The sequence below is a fragment of the Nycticebus coucang genome, chromosome 6 (assembly GCF_027406575.1).
Source record: "Nycticebus coucang isolate mNycCou1 chromosome 6, mNycCou1.pri, whole genome shotgun sequence".
Taxonomy (NCBI): Eukaryota; Metazoa; Chordata; class Mammalia; order Primates; family Lorisidae; genus Nycticebus; species Nycticebus coucang.
The window spans coordinates 69,358,371-69,376,451 of NC_069785.1; the positions used below are offsets into that span (position 1 = coordinate 69,358,371).

Sequence of the window (18,081 nt, forward strand, 5' to 3'; positions counted from 1 at the left end):
GGACACAGAGAGGGTAGGAAAGGGAGAGACAAGCAGAAGGTATCTAGCTACCTAAAAAATAAAATTCCATTAGCCTAGAACAGTTGATGACCCCATTCTGGCAAATCAGATTTGAGGGAGAAATCTGCTAGGGGGTTTCTGGGGAAAAGGTTCTTTACTCTTAAAAAGGAAAGAGCAGGACAAATGCTCTTCAGTGTATTTGATGTGATGCCTGGTGCTGCAGCAGCCATTCTGCAGCTATGAAGGAATCCGGCTTGAGGCAAAACTGACCCCCTGAGGATGGAAAGGCAAAGAGATGGAAAGAACTGTGTCCTTGGCTGCAGAGATGTTCTGAGAGCCTGTCCTACTTCCAGATTTATTTTTTCATAGAATAACAAAGACTCTTATTGTTTGAACCACTTTGAGTTGCTTGCAGCCCAGAGGTTTCTAATGGACACAGCTGCTATTCACCATGTCCAAGCCCATGTCCAAGCTCCTAGCTTTCAGGGACTGTGGGCCAGGCCCTGCTCCACGTTCCTCTGTTGCCACAAATTTGCACTGATGGTATCAGATTTAGTGCAGAGTTTCAAATCCTTTTATAGTTTATGATGAAAGAAAGAGACAGAAGTCGGTCATGGGGATGTCCTTCTATCAACTTAATAAAAACTGAGGAGAAATCCAGCCAAAGACAGTAGGGAGAGTGATGGTATTAATCTGGGTCTCTGGGGTGGTGGGGAGAGAGAGTAGAGGCAGGACACTTATTCCCATCATCCCACTTCCCTGGCAGGTCTGGTGCACTCAGAGAAATCCAAGTTCTCAGCCTCAGTCTCCCTGTCCATCTCCTAAGGGATGAAGTCTGGACATGTATCCCTAGCACAGACTGCCTCATAGGTGATAGGTCCCTATTTTTCAGTATGACTTCCCAGCCTCAGTGCTGTGGTATCTTCCACCCTCCAGTTTTTGTGGGGACTTGCCTGTATCTGGACATCAGGTGAGCCTGAGGAAGGCTGGCCATTGCTTATGGGCCACTAGGGAGAGCCAATGGAAATGAAGACGGGGGAAGCTGCTGTCACATAGGTCATAGTTGGCTTAACAGAGAATGTTGTGTGGTGTCAGCAGCTGGTATGGTGGCCATTGTTGAATGACTGCACCCCTGGTCTTCAATGCTTTCTCCTCTACATACCTACACCCCTGGAGTCTTCTCCATCTAAGTCATAACATGGAAACTCCTCTTGAGCTGAAGACGGGCAGAGCTGGCTTTGAGTCTCAATTCTCTCCCTTCTTCAATGGGGGCAAGAAGCTTGTGAGCCTCTGAGATTCATTTTCCTCATCTGTAAAGCAGCCTTCAATGCTAGTTACCTGAACAAAGTTATTGTGAGTTTCAAATGAGATAATGACTGATATTTTCAGAGCTTGCCCGGCAGGAGGCGAATCCTTTCAATATCCTTCTCTCCACTAGAGGTCAGCGAGGCAGGCAACCTGACAAAATCATTCATGCCTGATGCTTACAGATAATAATAACGTTAACAGCTAAAATTCAGGGAACACACATGTTTGCTGTGTGCCAGGGACCATTCCAAGCACTTTATTTATATTGGTGCAAATAGGCCCAGGTATTATCTTCTAGGCCAAGAGGCTGTCCCCAAAGAAGTGCATCCCTCTATCTATTTCCTTTCTACTGCTGGGTTGGATATGAGGGAGTCTGGGAAGAATCCACAAAGATATTAACAAGAGGGAACGACTCCATCAAAGTAAGGGTGTGAACTCCCTGAAAAAAGGGGCTTGACTTGCCACATAGAAGGGTTGCCTTGCTTCTTTGATGTATGAATGTATGAATGAGTGAAATCATTAAAAAAAAAATAATAAAGAATGATGCCTATAATCCCAACACTCTGGGAGGCCAAGATGGTTAGATCGTCTGAGCTCAGGAGTTTGAGACCAGTCTGAGCAAGAGTGAGACCCCCATCTCTACTAAAAATAGAAAAACTAGCTGGGCCTTTTGGGGGCACCTGTAGTCCCAGCTACTCTAGAGCTTGAGGCAAGAGTATTGCTCAAACCCAGGAGTTTGAGGTTGCTGTGAGCTATGACACCATGGTACTCTACCCAGGGTGACGAAGTGAGACTCTGTCTCAAAAAAAAAAAAAAAAATGAATAGAAGGGCTAGAAAGATGAGAAAATTTCACCCATAGACAGAAATGCTGAAGAAGGACTTCATCAAATTCCAGGGATCAATATCCAGGCTGCAGGCAGCAGATCAGTCAGGACAGACTAGGTAATGCTGTGGTAACAAACACCCCCACCCCAAATCCCAGTGTCTTTATGACAAGCATGTTTATTTTGTGTTCATGTACTATATGGCAGGTTATCAGGGTGCTCTGCTCTTCAGAGTCACTGAAAGATCCAGAGGAAGGAATCATGGTGACGTGCTTCCATAACGACAGCAGCAGGTAAAAGAGAATGTGGCAAACCCCATACTGGCTGTTACATTTTTTTGCCTGGAAATGTCTCATATCACTAATGCTTATATTTCGTTGGCCAAAGCAAGTTACATAGTCACACCTGAGTTCAAGTGGATGGAGAAGTACAATCCTTACAGAGAAGAGAAGACTGACCATTTTCAACAGGCCTAACAACCACCATCAATAGTATAGGCTAGAGGGGCACTGAGACTGAATGCAGCTCACAGACGTGGTGTTTGGCCTGCTCAGTGTTTTAAATACTTCAATATGGCTTCCCACATTTGTGACATCAATGATATGTCATATCCAAATCTGTGTATCTGGCTAGATTTGAAGTTGGGACCATCAAGTGATAATATCTCAGTCCACTCAGACTGCTGTGATGAAATACCATAGACTGAGTGGCTTATAAATGACAGAAATTTATTTCTTATGGTTCTGAAGGCACTGGGGGAAGTCCAGGATCAAGGCACCAGCACATTTGGTGTCTGGTGAGGACCTGCTGCCTGGTTCATAGATGGCTGTCTTTTTGCTGCATCCTTACATAACGGAAGGTGGAGAGAGTTCTCCCAAGTCTCCTTTATAAGGGCACTAATCTCATTCATAAGGGCTCCAACTTCATGACTTAATCAGCTCCCAATAAGGTCATACTGGTAATTAAGCTGTAACTTACGAGTTTTGTAGGGACATAACATTCAGTCCATTGCAGTGAGCCCAGTTATGTTGATAAGGATTAAGCTAGGTAGACTATAACAGAAAAACTCAAAATAGCAATAGCTTAAATAAGATAGATGTTTATTTCACATATAAAATAAGTTGGAAGATAAATAAGCCTAGAGAGGTAGATTCAAAAAGTCAGCAGGGCTTTAGGCTCCTCTTTCTTTCTGCTCTGCCATCTTCATTGCTAAGGTCACATCATGGTCCCTGGGCCAGAGAAGGAAAGATTGAAGGCAAAAAGGGTGCTTCTCAGCTGAGTCAGCTCCCTTTCTGCAGGAAAGGCTGTTACCCAGCCTTTTACCCAGGATAAAATTGCCAAGTTAAAAATATATTAAACGAGAACCATCATTCTGCTATTAGAGAAAAAGGGAAGAACTGAGGTCACTGTAAGTACTAAGCAGTCTTTGCCATAGGGCCTGTAGTCCGGATTGTCTAGAGTGAAGAAGCAGATGCCTCCTTTAAAACTGGGCCTGAGCTCAGCAATTTCCCATAGACCTCACCACTCCCTAATACCTTTCCAACATTCAGTGTCAGTTACTATTTGTCATTGGGCTTGAGGGTTTTTTCCCCCTTGGAACTGAGAGGAGAGAGAAGTATTTCATATTTCTATGATATTTCTCTATTAAAAATCAAAAGAGCAAAAGATATCCCAAGAGAATCATATGTTTTAAGAGAAACAAGACAGGAAGCCTATTTCTTTGAGAAAGAAGAAAATATTCCTAAGTGTTTGTCATGCAAACAAGATGTTTTGAAAAAAATGCAACTTAACACATCATCACGAAACAGTTGACTTGTTTTACCACTCTGGCCTGGGAGGACATTTCCTAAGTATGTTGCTCCCTGGGAAGACAAGGGACCTCAGCCTCCCTGGCCCTGCACAGTTCTTATCTCTTCCTAGGAGAAGGACAGCCCATTTTTTCCCCCAATTCCTCTTACCCTTCATTTGGAATGATTTTGCCCTTCTTTGTATTCAGGGCTTATTTTGAGCAAGTTCAAAGCTGCCTTGCAAAGTTCAAGATCATTATGGCAGGCAAAAATGTAGTGAAATAGCACACCACTGTCAGTTAATTACTAAAAATCCTTTAATAGCTGACATTATTATAAATTATATACCCATTATAACAAGGACAATTGGGCTCTCTGTTTTTTTTTTTGCCCTGTATTAGAACCCCAAACAATGCTGTCTTGTTGGGGAGAATGACCTGGATGCACTTGGAGGCAAGTTGGGAGTTTACACGGGCTACCTTTGTTGACCACAGCAACCCCCAGGCCTCTGAGGACACACTGTTCCTGGGTGGAGAGTAGGCAGCTGCCTGACATGGCCTCAGAACCAACTCTCTCCATCCCTACCCCTTCCACTCCCACCCATTCCCCACTGTTATTCCTATGAGAGTCTTTTCTCCATGGACCTCCTAACTCTCTGTGTCCTGTTGCCTGGTCCTCTCCCTACGTAGGCCCAGCTTAAATAGCCCCTCTTCCAGGCAGCATCCCTGATTTTCCTTCCTGGAGCTCCAGGCACATGGTAGGTGCCCACCCTTTCGTCTTTGGAGTCAGGTGCATAAGTACACATCGAGTGTAAACCCTGATGATTTTTCATAGGTGTATACACCATTTAACCCCTTCCCAGATTAAGATGTAGAATATATGTCCCCTTTTAACTTAAAATTGTTACTGTGCATGAGAACCCCCCCAAGATCGTGCGAGAAATCTAGCCTCTCGCCTGTCTCAGAGGGTGCTGATTCAATGGACCTCTGATGGGCTAGACGTCTGCAGGTTTAATTGCACCCAGGCCTTCAGGTAGAGGGGGTCTGCCACCAGGAGTTCATGGTCTTAGACTCAGGTTGTTGAAGTGAGACGCCGTCTGCTGGACAAGGCTAGTCATGCCTGCCATCCATAGGTATAGGGGGAGATGCTGAACCTGCCCCTATTAGAATCATAGGGTCGGCGGGAGGGAGTTAATGAACACAGATACAAACCATATTCAGACTCCATGCCAGATATTCTATCTAGTTAAGTTGGTGTTGGGTGAGGATCAAGCGTTAGTATTTTTAAAAACTCTGGGTAATTTTAACACACAGCCAAGGCTGAGAACCCCCAGGAGAAGCTCGACTCTGAATTTTAATCTGTCCTTATACTTACTCTAGACTTATACTAAGAGAAGGCCGAGTGACCAGTGACAGCCACTCCCGCCACTCCCTTCCTCCTCTCCCTCTGAAGGGGCCAAGACTCCTGGCTGTGGTCAGTGTTATCAATGCCCACCACGTACCTGGCCTACCTCCATGGCATCCCTTCCATCTGGGGGACACATCTACCAATGGTAATGGGCATTTATTAAGCATCATATATTATTTCTAATCCTCTAGGCAGCAATGCATTTTAGCAGGGAGGGAACTAAGCTCAGGAAGCCTTAGCGATTGCCTTATAGTGGCCCAGAGGGTAAGTGCTGGAGCTGGGATCAAATCCAGGTTGTTAGAGCTCCAAAGCCAGCATGAGTTTCCCTTAGCTAGGCTGATCCTAGAAGCAGGGCCTGTTTATTGAATACCCATCATGTCCAGGGCACAGGGCCAGGGCTGATTTATCCATTCGACACTGTTGGGGAGCCTACAAAATGTTTTCATTTGAATTTTCTCTAAAATCAGAAGGAAAAGATGAATAATAATAACAACTAATATATGCCAACAAATCTAGCCTAGATTATATTTGCCCTTATGCCAATAGACTCGTGAAATATATTTTTAAAAATGTTTTAATAAGAGGCCTGTGAAGACAAAAGTGTCTCAGGCCCATGGAAGTCAGAATGCAGCCCTGCACACAGCTCTGGGCCCTGGGGGGCACTGTGACTGTGTTCCCAGCCCCTTCTCAGAGCATGGCTCAAGCTTTTGGGTATTAAGGCAGAAGTGTTTATTACACACTTTCTGCTTGCCCAGCTCTGGGAAGTAAGCAAGAGCAGAAAGCCCTGTCCCGGTCTGGCTAGGAAGGGGAGATATACACAGGAAGCGGAGAGCAAGACAAGACAGGATGCAACACTCCCATTGTCGTCACTTCTCACTTGTATCTCTTCTTGTTTTTGTCATTTCATTTGTCAAATGCCCTGCTTTACAGCTTACCGAACTCTTTCATGTATTTAATTCTTTTTTTTTTTTTGGCAGTTTTTGGCTGGGGCTGGGTTTGAACCCGCCACCTCTGGCATATGGGGCTGGCGCCCTACTCTGTTGAGCCACAGGCACCGCCCCTGCATTTAACTTTTTAATCAACAATTCTTTTGTTGATCTTTCCTTCCTTTTACAAATATTTAGTGTTTTAATAATATACTTAGTATTTCTAAACATTTGATTTCATTGTTTTTTGTTGTGGTTGCTATTGTCTTTAGAGAAAAAGTCTCTCTATGTCACCCAGACTGGAGTGCAGTGGCTATTTACAGGCACAGTGATAGCTCACTGCAGCTTGAACTCCTGGACTTCAGCAATCCTCCTGCCTCAGCCTACCGAGGTGGCACAAGCCATTGCACCAGGTTCTGACTTAATTTGGTTTGAATAATTCAGCCCATGGTGCAAAAATTCAGAAGGTACTATAGAATGTCCACCGGGAAGGCTGAAGGCGGGAGAAAGAGGGAGGCTTCTTTTGTACTGAACCTTTGGTACTGTTTAGATTTTGTGTGGAGTACAAATATTACCTATTTGATAGAATAAATTTAAAAAAGCAAGCAAACAACAAAAAAAAATGGGTATGGGTCGAAAAGTTAATGCACTCAGGTTCCCGTCTATCTCCCTCTCTGGAAACAGCCATCTTTACCAGCTTATTGTACCTCTTTTCAAAGATAGTTTATGCCTACAGAAGCATATACACTTTAAAAAAATGTTTGCAAACTCTAGTGTTCTGTACACTTTGCTGTTAGTCACTTAATCTTGATCTTTTCATCTTTTATTTATTTATGTATTTATTTTCTGAGACAGAGTCTCACTCTGTTGCACCAGGCTAGAGTACCCTGGCGTCATAGCTCACAGCAACCTCAAACTCCTGGGCTCAAGCAATGTTCCTGCCTCAGCCTCCCAAGTAGCTGTGACTACAGACACCTGTCGAGATGCTCAGCTAATTTTTCTATTTTTAGTAGAGGTGAGATCTCACTCTTGCTCAAGCTGGTGTCAAACTCCTGAGCTCAAGTGATCTACCTGCCTCGGCCTCCCAGGGTGCGAGGATTACAGGTGTGAGCCACCGTGCCCAGCCTTGATCTTTAAATACAGGGCTGCTTCTTATTTTTTCAGCAGCTGCATGAAATACCAATACCAATAGATCCTCCATTGATGAAGTTATGTTATTTCCAATCTCTTTCTTTTTACTATAAAGTAAACTTATGGAGTATAACTCCCACTTTCAGTTGCACACTACCTAACCATGCAGGCACATCCATATGGTATACATATAAACTAGAATCACAGGGGAAATTGGTACAACTTCTCTGGGAGGCCAATTTGGCGGTATCTGTCAAAAGTTAAGATCTGTCTTCTCTCTGGCGGCCCACATTTCTAGAGCACCACTTGAGTGGTGCTGGGTTAGGAGTGGAGATGTGAGGAAGACTCGGGCTTTGCTCTCGAGGGTTTCTCCCATGTGGACAAATCATCTCCGGCCCTTAGAAGGAGGAAAGTGCAAATGCCATGGCCATGTGAGGACTATAGCCTGGGGCTCAGCTGAAACAGAGAGACAGAGACGTGTGCTCAGAGGAAAAGGAAGGAGGACTTTCCAGGCAGGTGAACCAGTGTGTGCAAAGTCTGTGGTTTTAGAAAGCAGGACATAGGTGGGGAACTCTGGGGTGTTCCAGAGAGTAGCTACTCTCTTGTAGCAGAGCGGAAGGTGAAGTGGGACCTTCACGAACAGCTTAGGAGACTACTCTTTGACCTGTGAGCCATGGGGAACCAAAATGTTCTCTCTGGCTATGGTGTGGAGGAGTGATTGAACACAGACATTTCTTCAAATCAATGCCTAGTCTCTGAAGGGCAGGGCTCTGTGCACTAAATGTCTTTGGCCCATAATAAGTCCCAGTAGAAATGCTGTCTGTGGAACTGTAGCCAAGCACCAAAATGCACATCCCCCTGGACATGATTTCCTAAATAAGGGCTTCTGCCTTCTCCTGAAGGTTGGAGAGTGGGCTTCCTCCAGGAGGAGCTGGGATCAGGTCTTAGGCCCTTCTGGGGTCCTGGTCTGATGTTGTTTACAATGACCATGACATTCTTTAGAAGGCTCCCATCTCTTTTCAAGCACTCATAAAAATTTTGCATTCGATTCCCTGATATATCTGGGTTAGCTTTCATATTAAAAATGGAATATATTACAGACATAATATAAAATTAAATTTCCTTAACATCTATGATTCAAATTAGCTCTCCAGAAAAATCCCTTGACTTCAAGAGGCCCTACATTAGCTCAGTTTGAGGAAGATGGATCCAAGCAACCCAGGTTCACTATAGCAAATCAACAGTCCTCACCCTGGCCTCTGTGCAACTGCCTCCATCCCTTTAACCACCATAGAACTCACTGCAGGTCACTCATTCATGCTTCCATTCATTCATTCACTCATTACTGTGCAGGTGTTGCCCTCCCCTGTGGATACTCAAGGAGTAGAATAACAATAGCAGCTCTAACCGTGTTGCCTATATTATCTCAATCAATTTTCATAATAGTATGAAGTGGGTACTTATGCTTAGTAAGCTTATTAATCAACTCATTAAGCTGTTGAGTTCTAGTGTGCCAGAACTTTACTCATTTAACTCCCACTTTGGTCAAATTGGTGCATTTTACAGAGGAGGTGATTGTCCCAGAGGTTAGGTAGTTTGTAGGGTTGTTGTTAGTTCAGTGGCTTAACTTGGTAATGATGGATGGATTTCATGCTTATTTCACTAATAAAAGCTACCAGTGATTGAGCACTTACTAGGGGCCAGACAATTTTTTTTAATTTTTTTTTTTTTTTTTTATTGTTGTTGTTGCTGCAGTTTTTGGCCAGGGCCGGGTTTGAACCCACCACCTCTGGTATATGTGGCCGGTGCCCTACTCTTTGAGGGCACCACCCCGGGGGTCAGGGGGGGCAGACATTTTTCTGCTAAGCATTTTGACCTATAAAACAACCTATTATTATTATTATTATTATTACAGTTGTAGTTTATAACCTAGGAATAATACTGGTACTCCATTTGAGGTTGTTGTAGGAGGTAAAGGAAGTTATCAAAGGCCACAGCTAAGAGGTTCCCAGATAGAATCTGAACCCAGGTCTGTTGAGCCCCGAGGCCAAGTTCTTCACCATTACTTTATATTGCCCAAATCCAGGCTGCCTGGGGTGGCTATTGTAAAACCAGCAACCAGTTTACAGGGTTTATGGTAAGATGTACCATAATTTAGAGACAGAACCAGGAAAAATCATTCTCTGAGAAAAAGTAGTGAAAAGCAAACAAACAAAAAACCTAAGAGGGAAAAATTAGGAATTGGTTAAACCAATATTCTCAATGTCACATGTACACTGGTGGTCCCCAGGGTAATTTCAGGTGATGCACAGAAAAACAGTTTTATTTATTTATTTATCTGAGACAGAGTCTCAGGCTTTTGCCCCTGGGTAGAGTGCTGTGGCATCATAGCTTACAGCAACCTCCAACTCTTGGGCTCAGGTGATCCTCTTGCCTCAGGTTTTTTCCATTTTAGTAGAGACGGGGGTCTCACTTTTGTTTAGGCTGGTCTCAAACCCATGAGCTCAAGCTATTCGCCCACCTTGGCCTCCCTGATTGCTAGGATTACAGGTGTGAGCCACTGAGCCCAGCCCAGATTTATATATTTAATATGTGAATAAATGTATATTTTATTTTAAAGTGATAAGCATAATTAGCACATTTGTGACTTCATTACTGCTTATGACAAGCTTAAATAAAAGTTGTGAATTGATTTAAAAGGTTAAATAAGTATCAATAACATGAGTATACTGTTCAGATTCTCTCTTAACAATTTTTTTTTTTTTGAGACAGAGCCTCAAGTTGTTGCCCTCGGCAGAGTGCCGTAGTATCATAGCTCACAGCAACCTCCAACTCTTGGGCTTAAGCGATTCTCTTGCCTCAGCCTCCCAAGTAGCTGGGACTACAGGCGCTCGCCACAACGCCCGGCTATTTTTTGGTTGTAGTTGTCATTGTTGTTCGGCAGGCCAGGCTGGATTCGAACCTTCCAGCTCTGGCGTATGTGGCTGGCGCCTTAGCCGCTTAAGCTACAGGTGCCCTCTCTTAACAATTTTAAAGATTAAGTTTGGCGCCTGTAGCACAGTGTTTATGGCATTGGCCACATGCACTGAGGCTGGCAGGTTCAAACCCGGCCTGGGCCAGCTAAAACAACGACAACTGCAACAGAAAAGTAGCCAGGCATTGTGGTGAGTGCTTGTGGTCCCAGCTACTTGGGAGGCTGAGGCAAGAGAATCCCTTGGGCCCAGGAGTTTGAGGTTGCTGTGAGCTGTGGTGCCACAGTACTCTACAGAGGGCAACATAGTGAAACTCTGTCTCAAAAAACAAAACAAAAACAAAAACAAAACAAAACCAATTTTAAAGATTTGACAGCAATCCATGCTGGCTCTATCTTCAGGTACATAAGCAGGATGTACAGGATCTGACTGCTGCTGTGCTGTCTCCACTGCTGCCGTCCTGGTGTGAGTCTCTGTAGCCTCTGGCCTGGACCACTGCCACAGCCTCCTGCCAGTCCCCACTCCTACCTCTACCCCACAGTCTATTCACATGGCAGCTGGAGGGAGCCTGTTGAAACAGAAGACAGATTCTGTTCCTCCCCTGCTCAGGACCTCAGGAGGCTCCTAAGTCATTCAGAGTACAGGCCAAACACCCAACAATGACCTATAGGAGCCCACAATCTACCTCCCAGTATTTCTCTGATCTCATCACTTCTTTGATGGTCCCAGAACATGCCAGGCAGGCTCCCATCTCAGGGCCCTTGCACTTGCTGTTCTCGGTGCCTGGAACATTCTCCCCCCAGATAGTTACAGCTAGTTTTCCTACCGCTGTTAAGAAAGACCTGGCTCAAATGTCACCTTTCAAGAGAAGCCTCCCCGGACCCTTTTCTCTAAACCATAAGCAGCTACCTCTTCTAGCATTCCTCTGTGTTCTTCTCTATTTTATTTTTGTTCTTGGCACCTTTGCCTTCTGATTATTTTGTTAGGGTCTGTCTCTCTTCCCATTACACTCCTTGAGCTCAGGAATTTTTGTGTTTTGCTTGCTGCAGGATCTCTAGCACCTACAAGAAGGCCTGGCACCCAGGAGGAACTTAGTAAGTACGTGTCAAATGAATGGACACAAAGTTTCATTCATACACCCAGGTACTTTTCAAGAGAGAGAAGGTCATTGGCGCTTTAGAAAGGTTGTCTACCACTGCCTAAGGGTGACCCAACTCCACCACTTGGGGCTAAGTTGACTAAGCAGATTTGCCTTCCAAAGAGGCAGACAATACCACTTAGCCATTTGAGCCTATAGTTGGTCTCTAAAATTTGGGCTCATAATTGTTTTCCATAAGAGTTAATAAGTGGTACCCTGGTTTATCCATCAGTCTCCTGGGAAGTGAGTCAAAATGAGTCAGTCTCCCTGCCAATCTCTGTAAGCCTTGGGTGCTCATCTGTAAAATGGGAATAGAAATCATGCTGGAAGTAGTTGGCAACATTACAGTGAGAGGGGGCCCACACGCCCTCTGTGATGTCTCTGTTTATAAGCAGGGCCCCCTGCCTCCTTTCTGCTACCCAGAAGCAAGCCTTACATTGCATGATTTTTGCTATTTCAGGCCTCATGTCTGCCCACCTAGTATAGAAACTTCCCAAAGGCAAAGGACCAGTTTTCTTTTTTTGGACCAGGTGTTAAAAAGATGAATACTCACTCAATCAGCCCAGGGTTCAAATCTCAACTTTGCTATCAACTGGCTATGTGAAAAGAAACAAATTATTTAACCTCTCTGTTTCCTTCCCTTGGGAAAAAAAAATGGGTTTAGGAAAAATAATACCTTCTTCTTTGTGTTGTTGGAAGAACTTGATGAGATAGTGCATATAAATGCTTGACACAGGGATGAGCATGGAGTATGATTAAGTTAGGGATTTTATTTCAACCAGGACACAATATTTACTGAGTGTCCACTATGTGACAGGCACACTAGAGACCAGGAAGAAGAAACAGGGTAAGTGCTGTCTCAGGCGATTTAGCTTCTTTGGTGGCACGGGCAGAACAGCTGTTTGTGATTCCTCTTCCCCCACGTTGCTGAGGGTGGTCTGTGCCTGACAGTCTCATCTTGTCTGTCCTTGTGAGGCTTACATTCCCAAGGCAGAGAGAACGGATAGGGAATTACGTGGTGATGGACTGTAACAAGCCCTGTAAAGGGGAAATCACGCGGTGCTTTGGGGGAAATGCTGGTGGAGTTGGGGCAGATATGAATCTGGGAGGGGTCAAAGTTATGAGCAGCTGTGATTCCCCTTCCTCCTTTTCTTTCATTTCTCCATATCTGTAGGGAATTGGAGCTTGTTCTCCAGTATGACAGTTTAAGAGGGAGGGAGGGTGTTCTCAGGCGGGTAGCTAGGGCCCTGCCCTGCTGTGCCCCACCACACACACCCTCTAGTGGCCAAGAAGCATGCCAGACACCAAGCTGGATAGGCCCTAGGAATCCAAAGACAGTGACTGACTGTCCTTCCCTTCCATTCAGATACAATCGTCCCCTAACAAGGGCTGTTTCTGGGTACTTTTGTCACTAAATGTTGCCAACTACTTCCAGCATGATTTCTATTCCCATTTTACAGATGAGCACCCAAGGCTTACAGAGATGAACTCAGGCCTACCAAGCAGCATCATCTCTCAGCAACACACCTCCCACTCACAAGGCCACAGCGCCTAGTAAAAGAGAGGCCAGGCCAAATTTTGCCCAAGTTATTGCCTAGGGAAGAAGAAGACCCTTCCCAGAAAGGTCACCCTTCAGTCTTTCCTTGGCCTGAGGCCAAGGCTGTCAGGGCTGCTGCCCCAGGAACTCTGCAGAAAGGGATGCCATTGTGCCTCAGGGAGGTATGGGGATAGAAGAGGCAAAGGAGCCACTGTCAATATATTTACCCCCAGGGAAATGAGCTGAGCATTTGTGAAAGCACATCCCCACTGGGAGAGGAGTCTCTGCCGGTTAACGGGTAACCTCTTTCCTTCCTGCTGTCCCATTTCCTTAGCTTCCCATTGTACACACATTCTCCTTTTCTAGCCAAACTGGCTGGAGTTAAATCCTCCCTTGGTCACTAACTACAAGCTTGTACAGGTTACCCTGTGCAAGTCTTTGTGCCTCAGTGTCCTTACCTATAAAATGGTGGTAACAACCATACCTATGCCCAAAGCGATGTAATGTGGAGTCTGGGGCCTCAACCCATAAGATCCATGTACATGGTCCTTGGACCACATTTTGAAAATCATTGCCCTGAAGAGTATGCTCTGGCAACACAGACCAATTCCCTACTTCCAGGTGTTGGGGTGAGCACACTGTGCCTGCTATGCCCCCTGGTCTTACCTGTTAGCACTCTCAACACTATCCTTGTTTTAGCAATTTTTTTTTTAAATTTTTTTGTGACAGAGTCTGACTCTGTCACCCTGCATAGAGTGCTGTGGCATCATAACTCACAGCAACCTCCAACTCTTGGGCTCAAGTGATCCTCCTGTCTCAGCCTCTCAAGGAGGTGGGACTACAGGTACCCACTACAATGCCTGACTAGTTTTTTTTTTCTATTTTTAGTAGACAGGGGGGTCTCACTCTTGCTCAGATTGGTCTCGAACTCCTCAGCTCAAGCAATTCACTGGCCTCAGCTTCCAGAGTGGTAGGATTACAGGTGTAAACCATGTAGCCTGCCTTTAATGGCAAATTAAATGGGCAAGTTCCTGTGCCTTGGTTTCCTCATCTGTAGAGATAATAATAGTAACTATCAGGATTGCTGTGAGAATTAAGTAACAGTCCTGGTAATGCTTGGAACATTGTCTTGCCCATAGTAAGAACTCAGTACGTAGAAACTGTTATCATGGTGATCCACAGGCATATTTGACATTTAAGTATTTGTATTTTAAGATGCATTAATTGCCCCAGGGATGAGAAGTGACCTAAAGGGTCACAAGACAGGCTTCTGGGATGCAGGTCACGTTGCTTTTTGAGTGTTAGTGACACAGGTGTGTTCGTTCAATTGCGAAAATTCATCCTGCAGTTCAACTTGACATTCGTGCACTCAATATACACGAGCTCCTAAGATCTTCTGTGAAGCACGCAAGGCAGGCAACATCATCTGCATTTTCAAACAAGAAACAGACTAGGTTAGCCGTTTTCCTTTAACCAAAGTAGTAGGGAATGGGTGTGGGTAAGTTTCGGTCTGATCCTCAGTGAGAACAGTACCTGGCTGCAGGTAAAGTTCATCAAATAGTTGTGAAACCGTTTCCCCAGCGCAAGCACAGACTCCGGCCGGGCCAGAAACTCGCGCTGCTGCACACTCAGTCGACCAGCGCGAGTGGGCGCCCCCGAGGGAGACCCGCGCACCGGCGCCCCGCGGCCTCGGTGGGGGAATGGCGCCCAGCCTCCAGCCAATGAGAGTAGCGGAATTTCTTTCATTCAGAGAGGGGCCTGGCTCCTGCCCGGAAAGAGGCGGGGCGCCGCGCTGGGGGTGGGGCCACCGCGCGCCGGGGGAGAGGGCGGTGCCGGCCCCGCACCCCGGCCAATCGGCGCCGCAACCGGGGGGGAGGGGGGACCAGGCCTTTTTTCCGCTCCGCGCGGGACCAATCCCGACTTTACAGGCTTGAACTTTTGCCACCCTTGGACTAGCTAGCGCGTCCGAGGAGGTACCCCGCCGCGCCGGCTCCAGGGGCAGGAGCGGCCTTAACCCTTCCCGCGCCGGGCGTCGGACTGCAGCCGCCGCACCCCCGCCCCAAACCCACCACTATTTTCATAGTGAAACATCTCTAGGGAAAGCACGCCCCCCCATCCACAGCCCTCTCCGAGGTGCAAGGAGTAAACTGGCGTAGGGGGAGGTAGGGGTGCCGGGCTTCCAGGGGTAGCCGGGACTGCCAGCGGCCCGCCTAGCTCCGAGGGAGGGCTGTGGTGGCCGAGAGGAGCCTAAGAGGAGACACTCCCTGCCTCTACCTCACCCTCTCCAACACTCCTCTTGGGGCGAGCCTGGAGCCCCTGAGAAGCGTCCCGAGCTCCCTGTTTGGTGGCCCAGCAGAACGATCCCTGACTTTGCACAGGGGACACAGAGTTCTCTTGCGGTTACAGAAGATCCGCTACCCTATATAGCTACTCCCTGCTCCCCAGAGACGCAATCCAGGAAGGCACACACACACCCATTTTTATTAGCCTACCCTGGGATGGGGGTTTGGACCAACTCTAAAGTGCAATGTGTGTTTGTAAGTTTGTGCACAAGCCAGGGAGAGTCAAAGTGTCACGGTTGCTTCTGAGTCTCAATCGGTCCATCGAGTCCTCACGCGCCTGCCCGTGGTTTGTGTAACCTTGTCTATGTGCGCGCGTGAGTGTGCATGCTTGTGCGTGTGCTTGTTCGCATCCGTGCCCAGGGCGCAACGCAAGCCAGAGAGTGGGCCGCGGGCGCTGTCAGGCCGGGGGCGGGGGTGTCTGGGCGGACGTGGGGCGGGGGCCAGGGCTCGTCCCGCCCCAGGAGCCGGCCCCTTGGAGCTTCGGGCCCAGCAATGGGATGTGTTCTCCTTTAAGAGTTAAGAAACTTGAAACCTTGTTTGCGCAACAATCAGCGCCGCGGAGCCGCCAAAGTGTCTAGACTGGCATATGATGGGAGGCAGCCAATGACTCCGCGGCGCTCCTCCGGGGGCCCTCAGTGTGCGTTTGAGGAGAACAAAAAAGAGAGAGAGAGGCGAGCTGGAGAGCGATCGAGGGAGCACAGCCGAGAGAAAGAGCCGCCGGGTGCTGCCTTGCCAGACCTCTCTGGGACAGCAGGGCCACGGGGAGGCACTTTTCTAGAGGGGGGAGGGGGGTAGATCTCAGCAGCCGCGGCGCCCTGAGCGTCCGAGCGCAGCGTGGGGCAGGCTGCAACCTCTGCCTCGGTGGATTGCATTTTTAATTAAGGATTCCCACCAGCTCTTTGGGATTTTTACAGCTTCCACTCATGTGTTGACACCCGCGTTCTGGAGAAACTCGCTCCAAGTGCATCTAGCTCCTGAGATCCGAGACGGAGTTTGCCTTTCGTGCATGCAAATCCAGGGATTTGGGTTTTGTTTGGGATTTCTTTTTCTTTCTTTTCCTTTTTTTATTTTCTTTTTGCAGGGAGTAAGAAAAGAGCTGAAGATATCATCACGCCTGCCTTTGGATCCTGCAGGAAAAAGCCCATGTAGTTAAGCGCCAGGGCTTTAAAGGCAGAGCTTTCCAGACACATTTCGGGGTTCGGCGCGAGAACTTTGTGCTCATGGACCAGCCGCGCAACTTTTGAAGGCTCGCCGGCTCATGCGGGGTCTTTCTGGCGGCGTGCCGCCTGCAGCCCCCTTGAAGCGCCGGGGCTGGAGTTAAGTAGTCCAGCCGCCGCGGTCCATGTAGCCGCTGGCCCGGCGCGGACTGCGGCTCGGCGTGCGCGTGTTCCCCGCCATCCCGCCCCTGGCTAGCTCCCTCATGTTGCAGCCCTGCGGCGCCCCTTCGACGACAGGCTGTGCGCGGTCTGCACGGCGCTCAGCGGCCGAGCTTCATGTGGGGCTGCGGCCCGCGCAGCCGGCGCCTCGCTGAGGGAACGGACCCCCGGTAACCGGAGACCGCCTCCCCCCCACCCCCGGCGCCAAAGGATATCGTATGTTCAGGTCCAAACGCTCGGGGCTGGTGCGGCGACTTTGGCGAAGTCGTGTGGTCCCCGATCGGGAGGAAGGAGGCGGCGGCGGCGGCGGCGGCGACGACGAGGATGGGAGCTTGGGCAGCCGAGCTGAGCCGGCCCTGCGGGCACGAGAGGGCGGAGGCTGCGGCCGCTCCGAAGTCCGCCCGGTAGTCCCGCGGCGGCCCCGAGACGCCGTGGGACAGCGAGGCGCCCAGAGCGCGGGGAGGCGCCGGCGCGCAGGCGGCCCCCCGAGGCCCATGTCGGAGCCGGGGGCCGGCTCTGGGGGATCCCTGCTGGACGTGGCGGAGCCGGGAGGCCCGGGCTGGCTGCCTGAGAGTGACTGCGAGACGGTGACCTGCTGTCTTTTTACTGAGCGGGACGCCGCTGGCGCGCCCCGGGACGCCGGCGACCCCCTGGGTGCAGCTGCCCTGGAGCCGGTGGGCGGCGGGCGGAGTCGCGAAGCTCGCTCGCGGCTGCTGCTGCTGGAGCAGGAACTCAAAACGGTCACGTACTCGCTGCTGAAGCGGCTCAAGGAGCGCTCTCTGGACACGCTGCTCGAGGCGGTGGAGTCCCGCGGCGGCGTGCCGGGCGGCTGCGTGCTGGTGCCGCGCGCCGACCTCCGCCTGGGCGGCCAGCCCGCGCCGCCGCAGCTGCTGCTCGGCCGCCTCTTCCGCTGGCCAGACCTGCAACACGCCGTGGAGCTGAAGCCCCTGTGCGGCTGCCACAGCTTCGCCGCCGCCGCGGACGGCCCCACCGTGTGCTGCAACCCCTACCACTTCAGCCGGCTCTGCGGGCCAGGTGAGCGCGCCGCTCTGGGAGGGGGTCGCAGATACCCCTCCCTGTCCTTTCCTGTGGCCTTCTCTCTCTCTGTGACGCCGTGGGCGGGCGCAGGTGCGGGTGCTGCCCCTGGTGCGCTTGGAGTGTGGGAAACCTCAGGTGAGGGGGGAGCGGGTGTCCGAGCACTACATGTCAAACCGCAGCTTTATCTCAGGTCTTGGGCAAACTTAAAAGGACACACGTTGGAGTTTTCTCTTTGCAGCTTCAGTGATATAGGCTCTAACTTAACAGATGGTGAAAGTGAAGGGCAGACCAAGG

At 48.7% G+C, this 18,081-nt stretch overlaps 1 protein-coding gene across 1 annotated transcript in view; it reads left to right on the forward strand.

Annotated features, from left to right (window-relative positions):
- Positions 1-15,932: 15,932 nt before the first annotated feature.
- SMAD6 (SMAD family member 6) overlaps positions 15,933-18,081 on the forward strand; it is a 79,271-nt gene continuing 77,122 nt past the window's right edge. The window contains exon 1 of the mRNA XM_053594641.1: positions 15,933-17,784. Coding sequence (XP_053450616.1) covers positions 16,968-17,784 — 817 coding nt within the window. The 5' untranslated portion in view covers positions 15,933-16,967. The remainder of the gene's footprint in view (positions 17,785-18,081) is intronic.